Source organism: Taeniopygia guttata, chromosome 13 (genome assembly GCF_048771995.1).
Source record: "Taeniopygia guttata chromosome 13, bTaeGut7.mat, whole genome shotgun sequence".
In the NCBI taxonomy this organism is placed as follows: Eukaryota; Metazoa; Chordata; class Aves; order Passeriformes; family Estrildidae; genus Taeniopygia; species Taeniopygia guttata.
This window is the reverse complement of record NC_133038.1, coordinates 3,913,586-3,934,687: the sequence shown is the minus strand read 5'-3', so window position 1 is coordinate 3,934,687 and position 21,102 is coordinate 3,913,586. Positions and strand designations below refer to the sequence as shown.

General features: G+C 40.8%; 1 protein-coding gene across 1 annotated transcript in view; it reads left to right on the top strand.

Moving 5' to 3' along the window:
- Positions 1 to 21,102, top strand: part of ADAMTS2 (ADAM metallopeptidase with thrombospondin type 1 motif 2) — a 174,723-nt gene that overhangs the window by 44,580 nt on the left and 109,041 nt on the right. Inside the window, exon 3 of the mRNA XM_030283925.4 lies at positions 18,943 to 19,102. Coding sequence (XP_030139785.4) covers positions 18,943 to 19,102 — 160 coding nt within the window. The remainder of the gene's footprint in view (positions 1 to 18,942; positions 19,103 to 21,102) is intronic.

Sequence of the window (21,102 nt, the reverse complement as noted above, 5' to 3'; positions counted from 1 at the left end):
CTAACTCTGCCTGTGATTGTCTAGGAAGTAGGTCAGTAGGTCATATCAGATATCTTTAGTTTCTTTTTAAGGATAGCACCTGTAATCCAGGTATTGATGTGTCTTTTAAAATGCAGGTAAGAGAACAGATTCTGCATTTGTGTAAAACAGGAATTTCAGATGCAGAGCAGTTGGCTGTAATGACCAATCTTTGTGTGCTTTCCTTCAGGGTTCAGTTAAGTTTATTTTAATGAATATGGTATTGAGCTTTTCACAGTAGGGTTTAGTGAACAGATTGGAAAGTCTGAAAAAGATATTAGAACTGGGTGAATAATTCATAAAGAGTAATTTATTTTATGAATGTCACCTATTTCTGTTTTGGATTGCCTGGGAATAAAGCATGACTTACTTGAATTTAGTTGTTAATTAAAATTATACAGCAAATAATTTCTGTCAGTAATCCTTACTTTGTAACTCATTTACAAGAGTTTTATTGTGAGCAGTTGATGTTTAGAAGCTCATGTGTTACATTGAACACAGAAATTCCAGGACTTATTTTTATATTTTTTATTAGACTATAATAACTCACTAAGTTTTGCTTTGTTGAAAGGATTGACTAAAATTACAGAGTATTCTGATTTATAAGTTTATGGGAATATTGGAATATTTTCAAGAATTTCATGTTTCAGCCAGCTGTTCTGCCAAAAATTTATTTCATTATAAGACTGATGAAGCAATTACATTAAGTATAGACTGTCACATTTCTTTCTGTTTTCTACATTCTTTGAAACTGAACTTCTGATTTTTGGAGTAACCAATACAAAGGCTATCTCCATCACGGCAATATGATCAGATTCTAGTGTTGAATTTTTCAGGGCTAAGCCTGAAGAATAAAGAACTCTGACTTTTTGTGTGTTATTCTGCTCCTAGTAATGGGTCAGAAGAAGTCCATATGAGGCTCAGAGAGTGTAAGATTGTCTGTAAGTAGATTAGTTTGTGGGTTGTTAATTTTTTTTTTAGTTCTTAGGCTTATTTTTTGTTTATATTTGTTTTAAAAACATGGAGTCATTTGCACAGTAGCAAGAATTAGTTCCCTTCAACTATCTTCCCCATAATTTTTACAAATCTTGGCAGCTATTGAAAACTATATATCTTTACACTTTTTCTAAACTGGGAGTTAATGTGATGTGCAGAAATTTCTCCAAAATTTTTTGTGCCCGTTATGACAGGCTTTATCAATGCACCAGATTCCAATATACAAAATTAAAGGCATTAGACATGTACACTGCTGTGTATTTGACAAGGTGCTGTGTATTCCCTGTGCCAGGTTTGCTGGCTGCAGTGGCTCAGGCTTCATTACACTGTGCTGGGCTGGGAAGTGAAGCTGACCTTGTCAAACATTCTGTTTTGCTGCCTCTCTTTCTCACCTGTCTTGGTGATCAAGTTGTCATTATAAATGCAATTTAAAATCCTGTTAGAAATGTGTCTAATTTTTTCCAACTGTCTGCTGCTGGAGGAGTCCTGAAAGTGCAACTTCAGGAAAGCACAGGCTGGCAGCCCACGCTCCTGGAGTCAGCTGCTCCCATGCCAGGTAGACACTTCTTGAAATAGTATTGCCCACAGGGATCGTTTGTCGCATTTGAATTGATAACTCTGGCAATCTGTTGTAACCTGTGCTGCTTTTTCATCATTTCTTGCATGGTTTTATGCCCTCAGCCTGACATGTGCCTCCCATATGGAGTCAGCCCCTGGGGCTGTGTGCTTTGGATCCTGTGTCTTATGGTTGGACTCGATGATCTTAAAGGTATTTTCCAACCTAGATGATTCTTTGATTTCATGTGCAAACAGCAGCACTGCTCTTGGCTTGGGCACATGCAAGCTCTCCAGCTGCTGTGTATTGGCAGGTCGTAATTCTTTCTGATTACCTGGTGTTTACCCCACTCCTGGTTTGTTTTTTGTATCTAATCCTTGTGTGCAGGGCTGTAGTTTGATCATCAGCAATTTGTGGGTTATATATTTACACAATGCCTCTTTACTCCTGAGCGACTTCAGCGGAAATAAATGGTAATACTGCATGTTCAATATTTGTTCTCCCTTTTCCACAGAGTCAGAGCAATATAATAGGATCTATTTAGCTTTTGTTCATTTGCTTTGCAGAATTCTTCCTCCTTTTTCTCTGATTCTGTAGGTGTCTACTATTGCTCTTAGCTGTAGATTGTACTGCGTAGGTTTTCACAGAGTAAACAGATACTGAAATCCGTACAGAAGATTCTTGGTTAATAATAGATGAGATGAACATAACCTGTTTAGATTTGACATTATACATCCCTAAAAGGAATGTGTAGGGGAGGCACAATGTGCTGTTTGAAATGCACACAAAAACAACCCCCCTGAATATATTTTTTTTTTTTTTGGTGTGCAGTTCCTTACACTTGGGTCAAAGGAAAGAGGAAAACCAAATCCCAATAAACCTATGTGTATTATTAATGAGCATTAACTCACTCAATAGGATGTGGTGCTTAACTAAAAAGATGCAGAACAGACCAGTGGAGAACAAATGGAAAAAAAACCAGCCCATTAACTGACCCATTGTCTTCTATAGAGCAGGAGAATGAGACCAGATCCCCACAGGTACGCACTGCATGGGGGGATGTGCTTTTTTAAGCAGTGTCCAAGGTCTTTGCTACAGCCATGGATACTGATATTAAGAGTGGCAACTATTCCAAGTTAGGAATTTCCAGTGAGAACTTAGAGTATGGTTAGTCCTTTCCTTGCTGAGAAGAGTTGGAGGCTTAGCCTGACTGTTCAGTGAGACAGCATTTATGTGAGGGAAAGGTGACAGATGGAGAAGCTTGTTTCAAGGTTTCTCTATCCATGTGTTTTCCATATGATCTAGTGCTTTTGAAAAATGTTGTAGTCACATTAAATAATGCAATCACATGATATGTGCTGTACCTACATGTAATGTAGGTAATGATTTTTTTTTTCCCCATTAAATTCTCTGGGGCCTCTCAGTATCTGGCCCTGGCTATCATTTTGGACATACATGCCAGGTACCTGGCTGGTCTTTGCCTGTGTGATTCACTGAAGAAAGGTTCAGGTTTGAAAAGCAAGTTACTTTTTTATGCATACAAATATTTGATTATGTTTTAGCTCTTTTAGAAGTAGTATTAGTAAGTAGTTATGAATCCTGCATGCTAATTTTAGCCCTCTGTAAAATTTGTACAAGGACTGATCTGTAAAGAAATCTATAAATGCCCGTTTGCCTTCACAGAGAGCAAAAACAAATTTGAGAGTAAGTGGGTCTTTCATCAATTTCTCCCCTATGACTGACTTGTAAAATAGGAAACCCCTCTTTTTGCCCACACTTTCATGTGTGCCAAATGTCTTGGTTGCTGCAGAGTCATGTGCAAGTCTTGGAGAGGAACAAGAGTTCCAAAGCCCAATTTTTGCTACCTGAATTTTATTGTTTTTGAGGTTTTGCTTTTATAGCCTCAGGAGCTGAGCACAGAGAGCTCTGGCCATAGTGAGTGACATTGCTTTTTGAAAGGAGACGTTAAGGGGAACTTTTAAGGCATGATTTAGTTTATCCCATGAGATAGAAGCAATAAAAAAATGGTGCAGAAGTTGTATTAATGTTTGGTTTTAATTGATTCCCTTCCAAGGACGTTAAAAAAGAAGGAAATTTGAATAGCTGCTGAAAGGAGAGGTCTGTTATCTACTTCTATAACTCGAATTTTCCAAGGTATGGCCAGTATTTATACATCTCTCTGCTGAGCTATATTTTTGGCACCAAAATATTGGTTGTGGTTTGCATAATCATGTGTTACACTAACTGCCTGCAAGAAAGCTGAAGTTATTCTTATTTTTAAAATGCAATTAATTTTAAAGCATTATGCTAATTAAAAAAAATCTCTACAAGATGTGGAAAAAAGCAAACTTTTGTTCACTCTTGAGGGATACATAAGGTAGCTTGGAGAGAGTAAAAAAATAAGTAGTTTTCAGTTCCTCTGAGACTGAACTAAAATGACTTATTTTCTTCCAAAAAATGATAAAAAAAATCAGTATAAACTGTGTAAAAGAAAAGTTTAAATCTTGTAGAAAAATGTTGGCCTTACTACTCTGTTCTCATTTCTACATCCTCTTTGCCCAAGGTAAGACGTAGATCCCAAAGACTGTTTCTGTCAGAGCTATTTTAAGTGTCACTGCCTTTAGTGACCAGTTACAAATGCAGCACACTTGTGAATGAATGTAGGAGTTGGTGAGTGGATGAATAATCATGTGTTGATACATTTAAAGTTTCATCTGTATTAATATTGGCTGATAAAGCAAAAATATCCCAAATGTACTGCTTTGAGGATCACAAGTCTGATGTAAATCCAGGAGGAGTGTTTAAAAACACACAGGTGTTTTATTAATCCCTTTCTTCTGCACAGGTTTTTTTTTCCAAAGCAAGACCTCAGAGCTCATTACTTCTTTATGCTTCCTCTCTTCCTCCTCTAGGATTATCTCCATGGGTTGAAAAATGACATCTCCCTCTCCATGGTAATTGGTCATGTTTCTAATGGGTATTAGCTCAAATGGAAACCAAAAATATGTGTCTGTAAATTCCTTACTGAACTGAAGTGGCCTGAAAATTTCCTTGTGGTCACTCTAAAATGGGATGGTGAGTTTCTGGTAGAGGAGGAAAGGCTCCTTCAAACACACCCATGGTTGCTGATGTGATCAGCTGGAAGTGTGAACTCATCATCTTCTTTCTTTTGAGGCAGTTGTGCCCAGAAGAAATCTGGACCACTAACCTGGAGGTGGCCCTTTGTGCACACGAGAGCCCACCCGAGGAAGGAGTGGGTCCTGTCTGTAAGCACGATGTGGCCTGGTCACAGCAGGCTGTTTAAAGACTCTTTCATCCATCACCAGGCACCACTTTCAGGGGTGGCTTGCTCCTTGTGTCTGCCAACATGGCAGAGCACTTGGCAAGCCAGGGGTTAATTGTCCCTGCTTGGCTCTGTTCAGAAGCTGTGTGATCCCATCCTGCTGTCACGGGGCTATGTGGCCTCTGGGTTTCCAAGATGGAACAGGTTCCTTCCACAAACTGTAATTCTGACTGATGGGAGGCTGCTTAAGAAGTTGAAATATGGTTAAAAATGACAGTACTTATCCTCAGGCTCTTCTAGGAGAGTCAGCATATCTTGTTCTTTTGTCCTCCTACTTCTCCCTACCTCCCCTTGCACTTTAATGCTTTCCCAAGATTTGTTGTTCTTGAGGACCTGGGTGAAAGGTGCCTATTGGTGTTTGATCCTTGTGCTGCCAGCTGGGAGATGCCATGTCTGTGCCCATCCATGCTGCCCACAGGCCAGTTTGGGTCTGGGGGATCTGGAGAGTGCCTGGTCCTGCCCAATGCCAGCATCCCTGTCCTTGGCTTGCAGAGGTACAGCTCACCAAGCAGCTGTGAGCAGAGCAGAAAAAAGCAACTGCATTTGTCCAGTTATTAAAGCAAATCTGAGTGTTGTGCCATCTGTTCTGCAGAGACACAAAACCCTCTTTTGACACAAACAGCTCTTTGGAAAAGGCAGAGAATATATTCAGGATCTGTGGAAAAAATGGATGTGAAAATAAGATGCTGAGAATTGGTAGGAGCCTGGATAACACCAAAACAGACCAAATACAACAAAATAAACACTTGAAGGAGCAAACACGACAAAGAAAACTGACTTCAAGTGCAGGAAAACACAACATTGATTGCATTTTTCATCTTGAATCTTCCCTACTGCCTCTGATACATGTGGTAATGTTTTTCCCAGTGATTCTACTCAGGAGAGCATATCCAAGGGTATCTCACAGCTCAGAAGTGCTGTGACAGTGCAGAAGCCCACAACACCTCACCCTGCCATGCCAGCAAGGGGGACTGGGCTCTCCTGGCTCATGAGAAGCCCCAGATAGCTCAGGGTGACACTGGCTACCCCAGCCTAGCATCAGGACTCCTCTGCTTGCTCCCAGAAGTCACAGCTGTGATCCAAAGCACAGCTGTGTGTCACTTTTCAAAAGCCAGGAAGGAGAATTGCAGACTGTGTGAAAAATTATAAAATCTGGAAAACTTTTTAAAACAACCTTAACAGTTTTGTGAAATTCCTGCTTCCCAAGAGTTCAGATGAATCCCATGATGTCTAATCGTGTGAAGCTCCTTGTTGCCGTGCTGTGGCCAGACAGGGCTGGTGGCCGTGCTGGTGGTGAACAGTTGGCAGAGAGGGTCATTGGCTGACCAACTCCTTGCAGCAGAGTAGAACAGGAGTAGGACATAATGAGACATCCCACACCTCTCCTGCTTTTTAAACTGAGAGCCATGGTCTAGTTGGAAGTGACTCTGATGCTGAAGTGAGAGATTTTGCTGGTAGGAGTGAAAAGGGCACCTAGTGGATCATGCTCTGGACTTCATCTTCAGCACATTTGGTTTCCCATCTCTGCCACAGAGTTCCAGCATGTCCTTGGGCAAGTCATCCAGCTTACCCTCCTCTCATTTCCCCAGTGAGGAATGGGGGATTGCTTTCCTCCAGCACGGTGCTGTGAGGCTCCGTGGAGTTGGCAGTTACCATAGAGATGAGGGACCTAAATAGAATTTGAAACCTGTCGAAGGAGATCTGGAAACCTGACAGTGTTACCAAAAGAGCAGCTTGGCTTTGGCTGTGTTGTGTGGGGCAGCTACAACAGGTTGTAAAACTGTCACTGTAGGTGTAAGTCCTGTGAAACCCGGGTCATCTGGAACACTGACTTGTAAAAACAAAAAGCTACCAGCACAAACTCAGCCCATATATATGAAGCAATATCACTAGTTAAACAAATAAGCTAAAAGAGATTTTCTCTTTAGGATCCTCTGGGCATTTTAATTTAATAAAGTCTTTTGGTCTGGCAGGAGTCCAAAACCAAGAAGTCCAGACCTGCTTCTGGTCTTTCTGGGGCACCCGGGAGCTTCTGAGGCTCCTCACTGTTTGTATTAAAGGTCTTTAATTTGCTATAAAATGTCAGCTGGAGAATAAAAACTGTAGAGTTACTCTGATTTGTTTTAGGCAGAAGGAGACAGGGGGAAGAATATTTAATCTAATTGATACTTTCTTTATTGTGAAATGAAGAGATTACTTTCAGGTAGTCCTTATTACACCATTAATTGTGTTTCTCTCTCCTTCTCATTCGTGTTAAAACAAATATTTAACGTTTTCAGTCTCCCTGCTGAAATGAGGATGGCTTTGAGGTCCTGGTCATTCCCATTCAACTTATTTGGAAACATTTCAGTTAGGTTGTATTTGCAGGCATCCTGCATCCAGTGTTTTCAGTGAAGCTATAGGACTGACTTGTGTAACCACAAAACAATGCCATCTGTCTTGTCATTTTTTATCCTATATTTAAACTTTTTTTTTTTTCCTGTTTTGGTGCTGATTGAATTTGTAGAATGAAGTGAAAGGAAATATTTATTGAACTTGTTGCAATAGTTGTCCATCCCTCACGTGAGTTGGAAGTAGCTAATTTAGGACTTGTGTGTAGGTTGGTTAAATGTTTCTAGCAAAACATTTTAGTTTTTTGTCAGTGTTATCTTCCATTTGACAGGCTCCTGTGCATTCATTCCTCGATCTTCCTGGGTGCTGTCTCTTGGGCTCCTGATACTGCTATCTCTAATCTAAATTGTGTGGCTAGCAGCAAATTCAAAGTGGAAGTGCAAGGACTATACTGACCTCCTTGGTAATTTTTCAAAAACATCTGGAAATTTGTTGTGAAGCTCTGTGACTCACTGGTCACAAAACCACAACTCACCACCAGTGTGTAAGTTCACCTGGCTGGTCTGGGATAAGTTTGGGTGATGCTGTTGAGGCAGGACAGTATGAAAGGACTCCACATTAGAAGGTTTGAGAGTATTTATTTCAAATACGATTTTAATATTATTTATTTCAAATAAATCTCTCTTTTATAGAGAGTATTGTCCAGACCCATTGTATTGGTCCTAGAGTAAAAACATGTCACTCCATTGGTGTGCAGTGAATGACGCACTGTGGCAGAACTTATCTATCAACAATGTGAACAACAAGAGAGATAAAGAATTATTTATATTATTTCTCAACTGTTTCCCAGGCTTCTGCCTGGTTAGAAACCTTCGTTTTCTCTCTGACTGAACTGAGAATATCCACACATGGGTTGATTGGAACCTCAGTTTTCTGGATGAGGGATGTTTTCTGTCAAGCCCTGGATGCCCCCATGTCACTGCTGGGTACCCTCAGCAGCACCCTTGGTGCCCTCAGCTGTATTGCCCTGGGCTGGATATTTGGTCCTCCTCTAGAGAGGACTTAAAGACACAATTGAAATAATTGACTTTAGAGTGGGGGGGAAAGGGGGAGTAGATACAGATTGTCTGATAATTCCTTTAGAAAACTAATGATTTTTGCATTTATAGAGGTAGTAACTGGCACCCTTACTAGAGTATTTCCTCTGACCCATATTCCCAGCTTGTAGTTCTTGTACTTGGACAACTGACTTTGAGAAGTTTTCAAGAGCTACAAATGTTTAATTTTTTTCCTCTCTGCCTAGTAATCTAAATTAATGATGTCTGTTTCATTATAAAACAATCCAATGACATTTTAAAAGAAACTTTAAGTAAGAAAGCTATATAATTTTATAGTAGACATGTAAATTATGGAAACCACCCCTCCTCTTAAAGAACTTGCTTAATATCTTCTATAGTAATAGTATTGTCCAAATAAACACACACCAGTTGTAAACTTTCCAGAATGTGTGGTGGTGCTAACCCAGCTCTACTGGTGTGAATACATTAGCCCACTGACATATGGTGTGTAATTTGATTTCTAGTAGCTCTGAAAGATTTACAGGCTGACTTATGCTTCTTGCTTTGCCTTTATTTTCCATACTCTCTTATGTTCCTTTACAGACTCCATTTGACTCAATGTATGTTGTGTCCAACTTCCAGCTACCTGAGTCCTGTGGGATATTAATTTCTTTCTTTTTTTTTTTTTTTTTTTTGGAAAACAGGCACTTTTCTTTCGACTTTTGCCTAAGAGTATAGGTGCTCTTCCAAAAGAAAACATTATTACCAGTCTACCTTCTACTGAAATGCTACTTTTTCAGTTTTCTAAAGTTATTATCTAACTGTGGTTTTGTCCTTTAGAGTTTTGTGTGTGATATTTAAGTCCTTTTGTGCTCCTGGAGTATGGTGAAAAGTTTATGGTTACTGTTACATAGTCTGAGCAACAGAGGGAACATTCTTATTCTTCAATTTGCACAATATTAAATTGTTTTATTAGTAGCTGCAGCCTTGGAGGGAGGAGAGGAGAAAAATCTCTGGAAAAACACAAACAATGAAAACTGTAAAAAATGGAGGCGATTAAATAGAGGGAAAGAAAATCGCATGAGCCACACTGTGTTTGACCAGATGTCCATGTGAGGCCTTGTCTTGTCTTCAAAACCAGCCAGTAGCAGGTGATTGTCATTGGTCTGTGAACCTAAATCATGTTTGATTTTGCTATTTGAAGGATGTAGATCACCAGCTACTGCCAAGCTCCCTGAGCCTGTTTTGGACTCAGCTGATGTTCTGTATTTTTTCCTCTGCAGAAATCTGCTAAAATGTCTTTGTTATTGTATGATGCCTAAACCTTGGTCCTTGAACTCTAGGTACTAATGCAGTGTAAAAAATTAAAGATTTTTAGGTTTTGAGCTGGTTTTTGCATAAGACTGCCTATAATATTACAGTCTAAAATTTCTTGTCACAATTTCAATTTTTGTTTGTTTCCTGGTATGTCCAAGCTTTTCTCATCAGCAATTCTTATTCTTTCTATGCTTTCAGATCTTGGAGAGTTATCATATGCACCCCTTCGTCTTTGTCACACAGACAAATAGTGCACATTAATTCTTTGATTTAATCCTTCTTAATAAGCCTGTTCCTCCAGGGATTAATTATTTTAGTTTTTGTACTGTATCTTGCACTTTGTTGACATCTTGTACTAGGAGCCTACAGCTGAGTGCAGTATAAAATTGAAAGCTCATCTCTCATTAGGTTTTCATGCTCTCATTTGAAAAACTGCTTTCCAGGTCTATTTCTCCAACACAGGGCAAGAGAAAGAAGGTTAAAATAAGCCTGGCTATAGGACGTGAAAAGAAAAACAAGCCTCAGCTGCAGCAACCTTTTGGTTACTTTTGTTTTCCTGCACTCTTATGGACATCATGTAGAGTAAAGCTGGCATTTAGCAGAGAAGGAACCTGTCTGATTTCCAAGCCACAGATCCAGACCTGTGGCTGGCTTTGGGTTATGAGCTTTTGCAGGGAACAGTATGAAGTGTGTGTGAGACAAGATGCTCTCTCCCAGCTGGGAGTTTTTACCTGCTGGGGCTCTTTCCTTGTGGTAGCAAATGTCAGAGGCTGCAGCCCAGGGGTGCTGGGTTCTGCCAAGGGCTTCTCAGGGTGGGGATTTTGGGGTGAGCTCCCTGAACCTGCCCATGCTGTGGCTCTGTGGGCACTGGGGTTGCTGTGCCACAGCGGGTGGGGTGGCACTGGGAGGAGCAGGAGATGGGAATGGCCGGGGCCAGGGCTGGCTCCTGCTGCCCTGCAGCTCACATGCTCCTCTGGATGTGCAATGCTGCTGCAGAACATCTTCCTAAGTGAAGAGTCAGGACTTTTATAAGATAATTTAGAATTACTTTAAATGCTGACTTTCCACTCAGATTAATTTAATATACTATCTTTTTTGTTTGTTTTTAATGCAGTAAACCTTTTTTCTGCAGTTTTCTGTGGTCTGGATCTTTTTTATCTTGTTTACCAGCAAGCCCTTGACTCTGTTTCCTACCCATTAATGAATCTGTTCCAGCCCTGCTGCAGACAGTTTTTGGGAGGCTGCAGTGATGCTTTGATAAAAAGTCTTTGGCCTGTCTTATACTGAATATCTTATATAGAGTAAATTGCTTTAGTATTTATGAATCCATTTATAAATTCTGACCTTGAGACTTATGAACGTGACACTCATTGACTTAAGTGGGTGGTGATTTGTGCCTTAAGCAAATATATTTTTGAAAAGAAACTTGTGTAGCAACTGTCCCATTTTGTGAGAGTTTGAGCTGAGGAGTTTTCCAGTTGGACTTGTTTTGTTTTCTTGCAGAATGTAAATTAAGCTTTATTGCTGAGAGTAGGACTCAACTATGTGTTTTGTCAGTGTCCTCAGAAATGCCTTATTTCAAACGGTTCTGTGTGTCAAAATTGGGAAAGTTAATCTTTTTGTATCTTGCTGTTAGCAAATTCATGGACTTGATATTCATGCTTTTCCTCCCTGAAAGATTGAAGTTGAGAAACTCTGTTTCAGGGTACTGCAATTACTATTCCCTGCTTGCAACAACAGCAATCAAGTTTACAATCCCCTGAGTCTGCAAGATCTGCCACATTTATCATTTTCATTCTTAACACCTATTTAATAACTCACCTCTTTCCCACTCAGAATTACACATACCTGTGGGCATCAAGCCTAGAGAATTTCCAAAATGTTCTTGCTTATGTATTATTTTAGTTAAAGGAACTGCTTGTCTCTGAAAAGCTACACAATTGTAACACTTCTGCAGCTGGGCTCACTGGAGATGAGGCTGGTGGAGGTATCTGAAAGGTGGAAGCCAACCTGGCAAAGGTGCCAGGCTATTCCCTGTACAGCAGCTGCAGGGAGATCTGCTCTGAATTTGCCTGCATCTGAATTTCTGCAGGCTGTGCTCTGCAAAAGGAGTGTCTATGGCAAATACAGAAAGTTCTGGACATATATTACCTAAATTTGTTGCAAATGAGATCCATTCTCAGGTTCTCTGAGGATTCATAGGTGAGTGGCTGCTAGGACAGGGCAGGTCATGGGGGACAGAGGCAGGAGATTTACTGGAGGGAGGTGCTTGGGGTTGTGCCTGGTCTGTGCTGCTGCTGGCCCTGGGCAGGAGCTGCGTGACAGAGGTGAGAATTTGGTAATTTTCTTGTAAAGGCAGAGAAGTGGAAAGCAGTGTTTTTACCATTGCTCACTGGTGAAAGCCAGGCCCTTTGGCCAGGACCTTTGTCTGGAAATCTGCTGGCAATGCTTTGTGAAATCACTTCAATTGTGTCTGTTTTCTCGATGGTTCACTGAGAATGACACACAGTCTGTCTCACTATTGTGTCCCTTAAAAACCACAGAAAACCCTTTTGAGTTCCTAAAATGAATTATACCATAAAACTGCAAGATTTGGGTTCAAATTCCCATCTGCTATAAACTAATGCAGCTCACTTAACTTCAGGTTATATTGGCTCAGGTTTGTCCCCCTGCTGTTATCAATCACACCTGCAATTGTGCAGTGACTAAGCTGAGATCTGGGGACAAAATTTTATTTTTGGTAGCAGTGGAAGTCTGTAGATGCATGAATGGATGGATACCCATCCTCCCTTGAGCAACAAGGACTGTAGGAAGCAGCCTGTCATGAAAGAGCTCTCAGTAGCAATAATTCCTGTATGGTGCTATTCATTAGTAGATCTCAAAGTGCACTAAATATGTGACCTTACCCCTACAGAGAATAAATGAAGGCCCTAAGGGACACACAGCTTCCATAGGGTGACCAGAAGGCTCTACTTTTCTGTCAGTCTGGCTGTGTAATTCTTATGTGTATCCATAATTATTTGTCCCCTTAATTTTTTTGAGGATATGTGAAAATAATATGACTTAACTGCAAACCAATTTGAAAAAAAAAGTTGAAAAATACTAAGAGTAACAAAAATATAAATGATCAGTTAGAAACTTTCTTCCCCATCCAGTCTGGGCCTGAATAGATCAGTGTAGATTGAGGGCAGCAGGAGCATGCAGCACAGTAAGTGCCAGTATGTTCCAAATATTTGTCACAATTTCTTCAGTACCTCCTTTCACTGTGAAGGAAGATGAATTTGCAGCACTGCACAATGCTTCCTCTGCAATGCTTCATTAGTTGGAGGAATGTTCTCAAGGAATCAAATGCAAATATGACATGAGGTTCTGGGTTTTTTTGCATTATCCACATGAATTAAACTGAATGGAAGTAAAATTTCAAACTTACCTATTCGTGAATCAATATACTGTGTGATTGGGAATGAACATATTGCACAAGGGAAAATATAGAGATCCCACATGGGCAGGGATGTGTTTGGAAGGTCTGTGTCATGCCCACAGCTCTGCCACAGACTTCCTGGGTGAGCTTGCTCCAGTCCCTGGAGCTCCTGGTGCACCAGGTCCATTCTATTGTAACTGAGCAAAGAGTATTTCTGCATTTGGCTTTTGTGTTGGGAGGACATGTCTGTTGTTGTCTGGAAAAATCATGTTCCTGTGGCTCTAAGACCTAGAGAAGGATCATGAAAGTAACGTGTGGGATTTGCTTGCAAATTCTCTGCTCTGGTAGTGCCACTTCGGTCAAATGTTGTGTATTTAGGTAAAAGCACATTGATATAAACATGGCATAATACTTTGTCCAATATCTATCCTGAAAATATAAACATTTTCCCTTTCAAGTAATCTACAGAGTATTTTTGGCAACTCTATGTTTAAATGCAAGTCTTTCTCAGATTCTCTGTGAATTGATTGTTGGGAGAATCCCATATTGCCAATTTCCATCTGGAGTGTTCACTGGCATTGCAGGGAATGCAAGCTCATAATCCAGGCACTGAGGGTAAATATCAGATAGTTTGTACGTTGGTTTTACCTCAAGAAAATAGCCTGTATTTCAAGACTGTATTTAAGATTTGTTCACATGCAGGTATATAATTTGGCTAGTTACCTCTTTCAGAATCAAATACTCAAAAAAATTAGATCTTTCTCCATTTACAAATACTATTTCTAAGAGTTTCTGAAACACTGTTTTTCTAGGTTACTGATTTAATTAATTGACCATGTTAATTACATGGAATTAAAAAAAATAATTTCAGGTTTGTTCACATTAAATTTTGTCTTCCTATCTGTATCATATGCTTGGAGATTGCGACGTAAATCTGCCTTTTTATGGCAATGAGAAGCTTTGTAAATCTGTACTAATGAGGAAGAAAATGAACATTAATTAAACTCCTGGTTTCAGCATGGGCTGAGGCTCTGGAGTCCTGAAGCAGTCGCTGGATGGGTTACTTCATTACAGCCCAGAACAAGGAGCTGTGATCTGAATGCAATGAGGAGACAATTAAGTCACTCAGCAAATGCAGAGCCAGAGAGACATTTAATTATCCACAGGAGCTAACACTCCAAAACCTGGAGTTTTCTGTAGATCTAAATATGCCAAGCAGTTTTTTCTGTCAAATTAGGCCTCTGAAGAATGTCTTTAGGAATGCAGGAGGGGCTGGGGATGTTGAGGAGATGGGAGAAGAAACCAGCTGAGCTCTGTGGTATGGTGGCAAAGCTCTAGCAGGTCTCCTGGGCTGGAGAGGAGATCTCCATCGTGTGGGATGGGATTAGTGTCATTAACCTGGGCAGAAAGCCCATGTGGCTGTGGCCATTGCCAGTACTTGTGGATCCTGTGCTCCTTGAAAACCTTGGGAGGAGCTCTCCGGGGATGCGCAGGAGCCCTGTTACCCTCACAAGAGATTAGTGGAACTCTAGACCCCAACTCTGTGTGATCCACAAATGGACTAATTTGTGGCTTATCAGTGTATTCCTGTCATAATTAGACAGGACATTCACTCTAAGTTTTTCTTGTGAATTTTTTTTCTGTTTGGCTTTCGCTTCTAAATAACCGCCTTGCTAACCTTAGCAGAGGTTTTGATTCTCTGAACTGCCATTTCCTTTTGATTAAGTGTTTTCTGCTCTAGTCTTTAATGCATATTAATGAGTGCCAAGCAGTGCTTGACTTGAGTAATTTGCAGCTGGGATCTAAAAGCCCTTGCAGGGAAGGCCTGGGGATGTCCTGCTTTGGGAAATAGTGGGATATTGTAGGCTCTTTGCTACAATTTGCTGCATTTGAAAGGCAAACACTTTTTTCTATTAATTTATATTTTCATTATTCACATGACACAATCACAGCTGCCATCATCAATATCCCTATATTCAGCTTAGTTTCAAGTTAAAAGTCCCAGAAGAGGAGAGGAAGAGGTAAGAGCTTAGCAATTTTTCCAGAATTGGACTTCCTTTCCACGGAGATGCAGAATTCCATGCCTGGTTATGGATTGCACGGTGTGTATGTGGCTGCAGAGTGGTAATGCAGGGTGATCACTGCTAATCCATAATGCCTGGAAGTACAGCATTCCTGGGATGTGTGGTGAGCAGTATAGGACAGAAAAACACTACAATAGCAGGTACTTTTAAGCTCTTAGTTTGTGAAAACACCTGGTCTGATTCTGTTAAGAACTTTTGGGGGAACAGGCAATTGAAAGGCTTAAAATCTGTTTTCACATCTTGTGGAGTAAATGTCCAGATGATGACTGTGCAAGGATTTTCTGAAGCTCTTCCAGTTGAAGGGAAGGCACAGGTATTCTCAAACAATACAGCATTTCTATCTTAGTCACCGAGAGGCATTCTCCAGGAAATTGCAGGAACCTGAATGCTCTCTGTCGTCATCACAAACTTGGTGGTTGTCTGACAGTGTTCTTGGCATGATGGGCTGGCACAGGGCTGGTGGCAGCTGTGGATAAGAACAGGACTGGTGAAGGTGAAGGATGTGGGCAAACCCCTGCTGCCTTGTTTGTTGCCCTATTGCTTGCTTGGCTGTGCACAACACTGGTGTTGTGTTGATGACTAAAAGCAATCTCCCTTTCATGGTGGCTTTTTGAGGGTGATCTGAGTAGTATCAGAAAAAAAATGCATTAGGCAATTCATCTTGAGCTTTGCACATTCAAAGCATTTGGCAAATAAAACCCACCCCAAATCAGGCCTTGCAATTATCCTGCAAGGCAGTTGTTATGCTGGTTCAAAGGTGGAGAAATGGAAGTAAAGAGGTTGAATGTCTTGCTCAAAGCAGTAAGGAAATGTGTGGTGGAGACTTTCAGGAGCCCCACATATTTCTTAATGAATCATTTATAGCTGTGGTTATGTTCTTAGGCAGATGCCTTGAACTGTGGATTTCTGCAGGAACTCTGCCTTGCGATCTAAATGAATTTTCTTCTTAAAGTCCGAAACAGCCATTCTTTCTTTCTTTTTTTTTTTTTTTTTTATTTCATGACAGTGTGTTGGCTAAATAAAAGACTGTGTAGAACATGCAACATATAAAAATATAAAATTCTTTTACAGTTCAAACATACATTCTTTCCTAATAATTCTGATAAAAAATAATTGATCTAAAAGAAAAGAGAAAGTCCAGTGTAGTCCAAGATTAAAATGAGAAAAAGAACATTCAGCCATGCAGGGCCAGGAGTTGGGCTTTGATGGTCCTTGGGGGCTCTTCCAACTCAGGACATTCTATGATTCTGTGTTTGAAAGCTAAATTCCTTTCTTTCTACATCCCTACAGAAGTAGGGCGGATGCTGCCATGGGGATGTACAGAGTGGTGTCCTGTCCATGCAGGAAGCAGAGTGGGGAATGAGAGCACCTGATGTTGTCCTGCTCTTTGGCAGCTTCCAGCACCACATGAATCTCCCTGCACAGAAAAGAGCCGATAGCAGGCACAATGATCTGCAGAAAATGTCAGTGTTTAAGCACTGTTTTATGTCTTGGGATCCAGCATTTCTGTTTAGTCTTACAGCCTGTCCCAGGGTGTCACCTTCATCTTCTCAGAGAGGAGAATTCACTCTGACCAACAGTTTTCATTTCCAAAAGACCATCATACCCTGGAAGCTAAAGTTCACCTATAAGCATTGTACCTCTGTCCAATCAGTTCAACTACTGCTTGCAGAAGTTGCTTCTCTGTTAATTTTCTTAGAAGATCTAAATTCCTCCAAACTCCCATCAGTACTGCTGATGCACACAATGTACAGCAGCATTTCCCCCTGTATCCTGAATTATGGTCTGCATTCCAAGCTATGGTCTGGCATTAGCTGCTTAGTTAATATTAGGCTTAATGCATCCAAAAATACATAAGAACATGTGCACAACCATGGCGCTTTTTTCACTTGCAAAAACCAAAATCACATATTTTTCACATGACAGTCAAGCTCTCAGTGTATTTCTCCTGAGTGTAGTATGGCGTGCGCATTTTTCCTTGTGCTGTTGAACTTGCAAATGCTTGTTCCTTCTTGATGTTTAGTTGTGCATTTATCATAAAAAGATTTCCAAATTTCTGGATATAATATTTAATATCCAGAAGAACTGTGTGTGTAATGTAGTTAGAATGACATTAAAAGGAGAGCAACATCAAGTCTGAATTTTTCATGTATTCCACTTTACAGTAAAAGATCAGTTGCTGTCTCTTTGGGTTCAACACTCATTTTCTTGGTTGTCTTGCCTTCCTTGAGCTGCTGAACCTGTCTCACCTTTTCTGTGTCTGATGTAGAATCTAAATTAGTTAAGAAGAAACAGGATTTCAAATTCAGTTTCCTCTATTCAGGCAGGATGGCATCAGCTTATATTGCTTTGAAATAATTTTGCTTCTTTAATCCTTTCTCTGCAATCTGTTTTTGTATACATTATATATACGAATTCTGGGACTGGAAATCTTGCCTAATGTAAGTTAAGACATGACAAATGAACCTGACATTTTTCCAAGGAGGGAACCAGTGAACATATTGTATTTATAGCAGTAGGAATGTAGTTTGTTGCTTGTAGAAGAAAAATATGTGCTGTATGAGAACTTTGGTGCTGGAATATGATAAGTGTGTTTAGATGTGCTTGTTTCAAGTCAGGATACTGAGTTCAAAGGAGCCAAACAGGTTCCCCTGGAAGCTTGAGGAGGCTTGAGCTTCCCCTGGAAGCTTCACTGAACAGGGGATTTAGCCCCCCAGGAGCTCAGATAGCAAGACGGAGAGTGTCACAGTGCAAGTTTGAAACTGCAGTGTCTCCAGGATTGTCTCTGGGCAGAATGGGAGTGAATGTGATGAAGGAGCTCCTGAAGGCTGGATCTGGAACAATTTCATTTGTGTTAATAGTAAGACCTTGTCTGCAAGCTGAGAGTTCACTAGCTGAACTTCTCAAACACAGATGTGCAAATATGCAGGAAAAAAATGATTCAAGCCAACCATCTCTGTAAGCAGCCCTTGGCTGCTGTGACCTCCTGCAGTTGGGCAGGACTGCAAGAGGAGACAAGCCCAGGTGATCCAGGCACCCAAGTTGTTTCACCTGCATAAAGATGACAAAAAGTCCTTTTCTTTTTTAAAGTTTTCAGTCTTTATGAGGGTTTCCCCTGAACACAATGAGAATTGCTTGGATGATGTTCCTTTGACTTCCTTTGTAGAAGTGTAAATTTCTATTTTCATACCTGGGTATCCAGTCCAGTATGAATAAGTTGGGGTGTTTTTTTAACAATGCACTACTGACACTCAAACTAGTTGTGGCTAATTCTTGAAAGATTATTTTGTTGGCTTTGTGTCATGGGGGAAATAATCACAAAGCTTAGCTGCCTGAATGCAAGATGCAGTATTTTTCTATCTTGCTTCTGAATAGAAAGGCTGACTCTACAACTTTTGACTGCTGAAGTGCACATCAGAACCAGCTTATGGCACTGATCTGATCCTATATTTAGCAGAAATAGTAAACACTGGAGTGGTCTGGGCCTGATGGATAGCTAAGGTCATAGTAACTTCCATTGTAGATGTTTTTTAATGGAGAGGGTGATTTCCTAGACAGATTCTTAGACCTATACTTGGCTCGTGTGGCTCAAGGAGGACTCCTTTTGGTTCAGAGTTGTACCTTTTGTCCTTTCTTGTCAAGTTGGGAAAATGATGCCTTGTTTTGCTCTAATAAAGAATTCACCTGGTTTCCTCTCTGCATCCTAATTGCTCTCTAGGGAGCACTAAAGTGTGCTTAAGCATATTGTAACTGTTTGCTCGCAGCTCCTGCTGTATGTGCAGTAATGCAAAGTGTTCCATCTCTGCCCTGTGCTGCAGGCTGGCATGATTCGCACGGACAAGGACGAGTTCTTCATCGAACCTCTGGAGAGGGGGGCCCAGGAGGAGGAAGAAGAAGGAGGCAGAGCACACGTGGTCTATCGCAGAGCAGCTGCCAGGAAGCAGCATCCTAGTGACAACGTGGATACTGTGCACAAAGGTAAGGTGGCCTCTGGGATGAGGTGCAGCTGAAGGCACAGAGCCAATGTGATCTGCTATCTATGGCTCTTTTATCCTTCAAAGAGGAAATGTGCTCTCCCTCCAAGGAGGGAAAAGTAGGGAACATGTTGAACATTTTCTATGGGCTAAGCAAACATTGCAGCAGGCAAAACCATCTCTGGGATGGTGGCACTGTCTTTGCCTTGAGGAGTTTCCTTGGCTCCAGAGATGGCCAGCATGAAGTTGTGTGTTCCCCCAAGCCCTGGGTCAGAGCAGAGGAAGGGGATGGTGGGTGACACCCGTGCAGAGGTGGCTGTGGCTGCTGGGACTGGTGGCAGTGCTGGCTTTGCAAAGTCTGTGCTGGAAGGCTGCAAGCAGGACACTAAGGCTGGCATGGTACATGGGCTTTATTGACTGTCTTCACTGGGCTGCATTAGTCCCAAAAGGAAAATAAGGGTATCTCCAGCATGAACACAAACTTTCTGGATTTATTTATGTGTTGCCAAGAGTGGAATATGATGTACTAAGTATGTGATAGACAGTGATGGAATAACAAGAATTAAATATAAACACCCATTCTGTGTAGTGTTTTCTGTTTCTCTGATAACTGCTTGGTTATTGCACCTTTTTTTTTTCTGAATAAATAAGGGATGCAAATCTGCTAAGAGGATGTTTTGACAGCTGATGTTAACACTGAAATTAACTGGGTCATTTGAGTGGAAACAACAAAATAGCTATATTTTTGTTCCAAATGAGTGTACCAAATTGCAGAGTTGTTTGTCACTCATACCCTAGTATTATCTTATTTCAGTATAATGGGGTTTCAAGTATAGGAAGGAAGGAACAGAGAACCAGAGGGATGAAGCACTGAAATTAGGGCCACATGAACAATATAAATTTCTCACTGTTCTGTTGGGAACAAGAATTAAAAAGAAAGCAACCAATAGCAATCAGCCAGCTTTTTTTCTCCACTTTGGTAATGACCTGTGAATTTTATGACTGATACAGTGCTTGGGTGAGTTCTTCTTGTTGCCTTTGTACTCAGTGTGGAGCAGATCTGGGTGTTACAGGAGTCTGAGTGCCACAGACCCAGGAGGGCTGGTTGGTAGGTGTGGTGGAAGCTGCTCTATTAGTGAATGTTTATAAAATTATTGCATATCGGAAAACACCAGCCGCTCACTCTGTTTCCTCTTAAACAAAAGAGACTTGATGCTGTTCACACCTTATGGCAGTATTTTTGGTTTTGGATGGTAAATATTCCTCAGGAGTAGGAGTCTGGTACACAGAAAAGCACAAACTGAAGATCAGCTCCAGTTACTGGCACCTGGTACCTGCTGGAGGAGGCTCTGACAGCAGAGGCTGAGATGCAGCCTGTACCTGGCAGCAAAGCCACACGCTGTGGCTGATGCCACCTGACTTGGTGTCTGTCACCTCCCCTGTGTCAGGGCTGGAGTTTGTAAATGGTGGTAAAAAGGCACAGAGTAATCACAGCCACCAGCCAGCACTGTGGGATTGAAAAGCAAAAGGGAGGCTGGGCTGAGAAGTAACAGTGACCTTGTCTGGTACAGCAGGTGTTGGGGACAGGTAGGAATAGTTGTGATATTTCGAATTTTTAAACTAAGGAAAGAATGCTAAGGGTAGTAATCTTCCCTTTTACCCCATCACCTTTTGATTTGGAAAATTGACTGAAGATAAGTTTTTATTTTGGAAAAAAAAACCCACTGTTACCAAAAATCAGTAAAAATAAAGAATTGTATGGTAAAGGGGATTTTTCAATGAATTTGTCGTTTGCTTTAATAAAAAAAAGTGAACACCTGCTCAAAAATTGTTTGTTCCCTACATTCCTACTTTTTTTTTTTTTTATTTATTTTATTATTAAACCTGGCTTCCCACCTCTGATTGCTCTAGGCAAAAGGCATGGACGGGATGTACTTTCAGAAATTGTAATTTTATTTTCCACTTGGTCTTTTTGCAGAATACATTGAGTTTTGGTTAACAAAC